The sequence below is a fragment of the Malus domestica genome, chromosome 03 (assembly GCF_042453785.1).
Source record: "Malus domestica chromosome 03, GDT2T_hap1".
Lineage (NCBI taxonomy): Eukaryota > Viridiplantae > Streptophyta > Magnoliopsida > Rosales > Rosaceae > Malus > Malus domestica.
In genome coordinates, this window is record NC_091663.1 from 35,881,506 (window position 1) to 35,888,757 (window position 7,252).

Consider the following 7,252-nt stretch of genomic DNA (forward strand, 5'->3'; position numbering starts at 1 on the left):
GTGAACACGGCGGACCCACCAAAAAATTAGATTAATTAAACGCGGGAAAAGTGAAGGGGAGGTGGAGACCAAAAAAAAAATTAAGGGTTTTGTCGTTATCTGCACATTGCCATTTAAAAAAAAGTGGATTTTGTTGACAAGGACTTAATGTGTCGTATTAGGGAATAACTCCAAACATTAACAGCTAATCAACAAAGGACAAGTCATAATACGACGTTGAGAAACAAACCACGACAAGTCGAGCACGAAATCTCCCGTTCATGCTAACAATGTTCCACACGTGTTCGTCGTTTGGTCCGAACAATGTGTTTCATCTTTTTTGTAGTCGAGAATTCGAGATTTAGTTTCTCTTGTTGTAAATTATATTCATGTATAATATACAGAGTATTGTTTTCTTATAAACAAATCATAGTCTAACACGTTATGTTTTTAATCTTTCACTTTTATATGACGTACGTATGGAATGACTTCTTAGACGAAAAAGTCATGCAAGGTTCATATAGTAGGAACACACAGATGTTAATTGGTTCGTCTCCTTATAGTCGAGGTTGAATTTCTTTTCTGTAGATTATTGTTTACATATAAGGAATACTTTTTTCATGTAAACAAGGAACAATCACAGTCTAAAGTATATGCAGAATATTTTTATTTTGTACTTTTAACATACTCTCTTATAATTTGTACCTACATAAAATGAATAACTCCTTGACAAAAAAGAGCAAGCACAGTTCCCAATATATAATAAAGTGAATGAAAGAATTCGACGAAACCTAATTAAAGCATAAGCAGAGTTTCCAACGAGGGCTGGCTCAGCTGGTAATATCTTTGCCTTGTGTGTCGCCTCACCAAGATTTTGAGTGTTGCTGCCAGTCGTCCTCGTTGGTGCGCGATCTGTAAACTTCAATGTAAATCCTTTTAACTTGAAGTAATGGATGTTATCCTAGCGTTGGTGATGAGAGTAACCCATCTCTGTCTAAACTTTGGTGGATCGGATAAGCATAAGAATACATTCAACCTTTGTAAAGCAATGCAATAGAGAGTCATGAGTCAAGTAAGGACAGGGTTCCATGTCATTGTCCAAAGCCTGGCTGTGTTTTTCTACCACTTAGTGGCCATTAAGCACTCAAAAGCAAATCCCAAAAATCTTATTAAATTTGTTTGCTTGTTTACTTGTTTGTTTTTTATCCATGGGTTTTCATATGTGGTCCCTTTGGAATACATCCAAAATTCCCAACCACTACCAACTAGATGACTCTCCCCACCACCTAAAAACAAACCAATTCTATGCACTTGCCATTATCCCCAAATTCCAAATACGAATTGAGATCCACTCCGAGTTTTTGTGTTTAGAGGTCGTATATCAAAAGATTTGGACAACTTAATTTTAATCATCTGATTCCTATTAACTTGTCTCATCGGCCCATTTTACAAAAATATAAAAATTTGAACGGCTTAGATCTCTTTCTCTATTTTTTGAACGGTCTATATCTCTTGGTCCGCGCGGTCCAAACACAGAGATTTAGAGTGAATTGATCGAAATCCGTATTTTTACGGATAAAAACTAACATAAAATGGATTATCGCTCTCGTGCGTTCTATTTTAATAGTAATTGCCTTGCAGAGAATAAATATACACCTAATAACGCGCTATCTATCTAAAACAATAGATGATAGTGAGCTCGTTCAATTTAAGTTCTTCTCCGGAATAAGAATTTACCCAAAGAGATGGAGAGAGATGAAGAAATCCACGATTACAAACGCTGCTCCAATCATTTTTTCTCACTCAATTTTCATGTCCTTTCTGATGAATAAAAAAAACAAGAAAATTCCCCCATCTTTTATCTATTTTTTGGTACCATCTTTTTGATGGTTTGAAATCCTTAAATGGAACATGAAAAAGAAATGTTTCATCTGCTAAAAAAGTGGAAATAATCACTTCCTTTTCCTCAAGTCATATGCCACTATCTCAATTTGTGCGGTGGTGAGGATGGCGTGGTTGATTACACTTGGCATCGAAATTTCACAAGAATTAAATAACGCGAATAAACGTTTTGTTAATAGAGATTTTGCTGTTTAACCGAAGATATATGTCATCTTGCATTTACCTTTCTTATCTGCGATGTATCCATACATTTACTATACGCTCATCACATGATTGTAGATACTTAATTATGAGAGTTATAAATACAAGGAATATATTCAAGTTGTATGAAAAAAATCTTTTTTTTTTTTTACACATTCAAAGCTCCCAAGGCGTGATATATCATCTTGTACATGCGGCTATTCTCACGTATCTGCATTTCTCTTTACTGTATACGTTTGATAAAAATTGTAAACACAATTAATAATATATTCGGTTGCACGTAAGAATCTCTCGCTGTTTCGTAGCGTTGAAATATCAGTGTCCTAATAAAACATGCAAAAAGGCATGCACTCAAATCAAGCATAATCTATCATGTCACGCATAAAGACACAAAACGCAAACAGAGTCAAAGCTCCTCACTAGAAAGGCGTGATTGAAGTTGGCAAAACCCAGAAAAATCAAAAGAAAAGCAAACCAGATTACTACCTAAACAAAGCATTAATGGAAGATTAGGAATCGAGATTAAGTTCAAATATCAAACGAAATCTTTATAATTAAGCCTAATTTAACCTAATACAGTACACGAAGTATAACATTTTATGTTCATACACAAGAAGCATTATGCTCCACAGTTCATATTTTTCAAATTAGTAGTGCTTATAATAAAACCATGTACTAAACAACATATTAATCGACCACCTAACGCTTCGAGAGGAACTTACATGCACCGGGAATGCCACTTTGGCGGCATCCCAAGCCATCACGCACTGCCGTATGTTTTTGGGATACCGCCAGCATCTCCGTTGCAAGTTCTACAACGATGCTTATCATCAATCATGCTGGAAGTAAGCTCTTACATCCAGTGGCTACGCCGAATCCGGTAAACGAGTTCCGATCCTTCCAAGCCGCCGAAACAAGAACATGAACGAACGGTTCCGAGGCAGCAGAAGAGAGCTCTCAAATTACCTCAACAAAATGGTAAATAAAGTAAGTAAATACTAGACAATCTTACAACTACACACGACAGAGCACCCGAGTAAAAATGTCAAGCTTTTTTGCTACGTATCAATGGCTGCCTTGCGGGTAAAGTTAAGTAGAATCAATCTATTAACAGTCAGGATTCACGAAGCTCTTCACCTCCTCCATGAGGCAGTAGAAATGCTCGTTGTTCGGCAAGAAGTAGAACCCGATCGTCGCCTGCTTTAAGAACCGAAGCTTCACATCCTGCCCTGCGTTTTTAAGCCCTTCCACATAAGCCAATTGCCAATCTTGCATGAGATCGAAACCGGCCACAACAACAAGACTCTTGGGAAATTTCAAGCCCTCGAGGCTCTTGTCCCTCGGGCCGAAAACGTGACACGCCGGATGATCTCTGTCTTCGCCTTCTGGCAGAAATGCCCGCCAGTACCAATCACGGTCTTGTATTGTTACGAAGTACTTCCCATCCAATCTCTTCTCTGTTTCTGTTCTCTTCTGCCCCCCAAACATCGGGTGGAGAAGGATGTTTCCGAGCACCTCAACCTCCGCTTCTGCCGCCTTGACTGCGACGTGGTGAGCAATGTTGCCGCCCGAGCTGTCTCCAGCTAGGTAAACGTGAACTTTCGAGTTCTTACCCTTCCCGCTCTGCAGCCACTTTCTCGATTTCACCCACTTGAGAGCCGCCCATCCGTCTTCATAAGCACAAGGATACCGATGTTCAGGCGAACGGCGGTAGTTTACAGAGACTACAACAGCCTTGCAAGTGTTGACAAGGCGGCGGCAGAAGGTGTCGTAGATGGCGCTGTTGGCTGAGGAATGTGTGAAGCTTCCGCCGTGGAAGAAGATTATGACCGGGACGACCTTGGTGGTGCTCAAGGGCTGCTCAAGATCCGAAATGCCCCATTGCGACTCGTTTTTGGGGGCAAATTTATAAACACGGTTGAGGAGGCCGGTGGCTGTGTCGACGTGATCAAACGAGAAAACCCCGTCAACCGGAGTTACGTTGGCGGGGACTTTCCGTTCGAGGAACTCCGCCAGCTCGCGGTTGAACGTTCCGTCAGCGCGGCGGAGGAGGTTGTAAGCTAGCTTGAAATTGGAGATTAGTACCCATGTGTTGAGCGGAACAACTTTCTGCCAAAAAAAAGGAAAGAACTAGAGAAATTAGAAATTAATCCATCAAAAACTCCTTGTTTTTCAACAACAAAAATGGAAGAATTAGAAAGAACTACGAAAATTCAAGCCCCTTGAAACCAAATCAAAAAGGAAAAAAGATAAGAAAGAATCCAACTGAAATTTTGAACTTTGCCCCAAATGAAAGTCCGAAAAACAAAAACTAAGAACGAAATGGTTATCAAGACGAGTCGTCTTGCCAGGCAACCCAATTTAGAAATAGAAAGAAAAAAAAAGGGGTCAAATTTGAGAAAAATAAGGAGAGAGAGGAACTACCTTGGATTCATTGACGCTGACTTCATTACTACCAGCCATGTCTCTATAATCTCTGTATCTCTCAAACCCAGCAAGACTTTCCGAAACCCAGCAAGAAGGGCTCAAAACCAAGCGAGTACGCTGAGCCAAACGACCCCTTTGATGGACACACGAGCAGAGCTGCTGGGTTTGGGGACAGGACGTGATGGGTTTACCGAAGGGAGCAGTGGACTTTTGTTTCTCTCTGCAGTGCGAAGTGCTGGGTTTGTTGTACTTGAATCGGATTGAATTTTTTGATTCCTCGTTTTGGGTTTACTGAAGGAAGAGCGGTGAGTAGACACTTGTAAGAAATAATAGAGCACAAGGGGAGAGAGAAAAGATATCACTGTTTAGAGAGAGAAAGAGAGAGAGTACATATTTAAGAGAGAGAGGGAGCGGGAGGTTGAGAGTCAAACGCAGAGGAACGACGGTGGTGGAGACGGGGACGAGAGAGACGACAAAGCGGGCGGCCAAATTCACTGTTCAATGGGACCCACTTTTTGTATGTTTTTTTTTTTTTTTGCTTTCTGCTGCTGGTTTTTTTTAGTTTTAGAGAGAGAGAACGAGAGAGAAGGGTGTGCGTTGTGGCGTGGTCGCTAGCGCGAATGGGTTAAAAAGGTCGGAATGGCTACTGACACTTATGTTTTGGCTTCACACTGTATTTTTGCACTTCTTTTTTATTTAATTATTTTCTATTTTCTCATAAATAATAAGATGTCGTTGTAAATGTTTTTCTGTTTTGGGAATTCGGATCCTCTCGAACCTTACATTTCGGAGTTTAAGGACGAAGAAATTCGGATCTTTGGCTTGTGCAAAAGGAAAATTGGAGCACTTAGTTTGTGTGAGGTTGGCTAGTGGATTGGGGACAGTCGGATTCAATTTAAGTGGTCTAAATTGTTCAGTCTTTGAACTCTGGATAGTTAAATCCAGAACGAATCTCAATTGCTATTTTGGTATTTACAAACTTCAAAAATTATATCATTATTGTGTTTTAGATGATTTAGTTTATGACCTCATTTTGAGATATATGAGCCTTGAACAAATCTCATTTGTTACTCACTTTTTAAACTTTCATATGTATTAACCTGGTTGATTAATAGTGGATTGATTTAGGTATAAATTATCATTTAGAGCTTTGACTTCAACTTTCTGGTGTGTGTGTGTGTTTTTTTTAACAACCGATATCTACATTAAGGGGTGGGAGAATGCGTTAAACCTTACAATGGGCTAGCAATAATGTAGTTCAAATTCGTCTTCGACGAGAATCGAACCTAAGACATCTCACTTACAATGCGATACTTTTCTTTTAAAATGTTTTCACTACTCGTAAATTTGTTTTCCTATTCCTCAGTAATAAGAACAAAATGTGTTAAATTATCGCTATAAAATGAGAAGCCAAAAACAACTTTTGAACTATATTCTTTCATCTCATATATCTTCTACATTTTTTCTTGTTACTCTTAACTCATGACATCATATCACACATATTATATGTGCAAACTTTTATACTATTTTTTACGTATGTTTTTTACCAACAATACAAAAGGCAAGACACAATGATACGTATCACTCAACGACACAAGTTTAATTTAAGACATAACTATCTCAAAGATATATTACAACACTATATGTAAGATCTAATTTAATTTTTTTGACAACTCAGTAATACTTACTATGAAAAAATTGAAAATTAGTATAATTTTAAAAGAAAAATAAAAGCTTTATTTTTTTTGGTCAAAAAACAATATAAGCTTTGAGTCTTTTTGGTGCACTGAATATACTTTTAGAAAATTCAAAAAGAAAAAAGAGAAGAGTTTCCTGAGTGTGTCCAACGCGATACCACGCGACGACAAATGGTTCTGTCCCTAACCACCAGGATAAAATTTTGATTTTATCCTTGTCACATCCTTGAAACCATGAGCCTACCATTGAGCACGACACGGTATTGTCCGTTAGTGGAAGGCACGTGACGACATTTTTTTATCACGGGTAAACTGCTATTTGACTCCTTGAACTATTATTCCAGTTGAAATTAACCCCCTGAATTATTTTTTTGGTAAATTAACCCCATGAATTATTTGAAATAAGCCAATTGACCACTTGCCGGTATATTCCATCCACTATTTCGTCAAATTCAAAGAAAAATTAGTCATTCCTTCATCAATTCTTACTTGTCAACTATAACCAACAGTGTAATTATGACATTTGAAAACAAAATAATGTGTGATAACAATGTGGATGGTCCGTTATGTAAACGTTTGATTTTTTATGTTTTCTCATTATGCTATATAATTTTGAATTATTTTGTGTCCATGTGTCAAATTTTATTGGTGGTTATAGCTGACAAGTAACAATTAAAGATGAAATGACTAATTTGTCCTTGAATTTGACGGAATTGATTATGCAATCTAACGGCAAGGGGTTAATTGAATCATTTTAAATAATTCAGATGGTTAATTTACCAAAAAAATAGTTCAAGAAATCAATTTCAATTGGAATGATAATTCAGGGAGTCCAACCAATTTACCCTTTTTGTCACAGCCCGAGGGGACTATTAACGGAGCTCTTTTCAACAAAATTTAAAAAATAATAAAAGTTATTTATAATGGGGGCTTTGAGTTTTGTTGTATTATCTGGAGCATGTTCAATCCATCATAGGCTACGAACACGTGGCGATTGGATACTTCTAGAGTTTTAAGGATGGGGCCCACATGGGAGGGCCTTATTC

The 7,252-nt window shown here is 38.0% G+C and overlaps 1 protein-coding gene across 1 annotated transcript; it reads right to left on the reverse strand.

Moving 5' to 3' along the window:
* Window positions 1–3,189: 3,189 nt before the first annotated feature.
* Window positions 3,190–4,545, reverse strand: LOC103432477 (gibberellin receptor GID1B-like). The gene is made up of 2 exons (NM_001294353.1): window positions 4,507–4,545; window positions 3,190–4,191 (listed from the first exon to the last, which is right to left on the reverse strand). The coding sequence occupies exons 1-2, from the start codon at window positions 4,543–4,545 to the stop codon at window positions 3,190–3,192; spliced, it is 1,041 nt and encodes a 346-aa protein (NP_001281282.1).
* Between the last annotated feature and the right edge of the window lie 2,707 nt (window positions 4,546–7,252).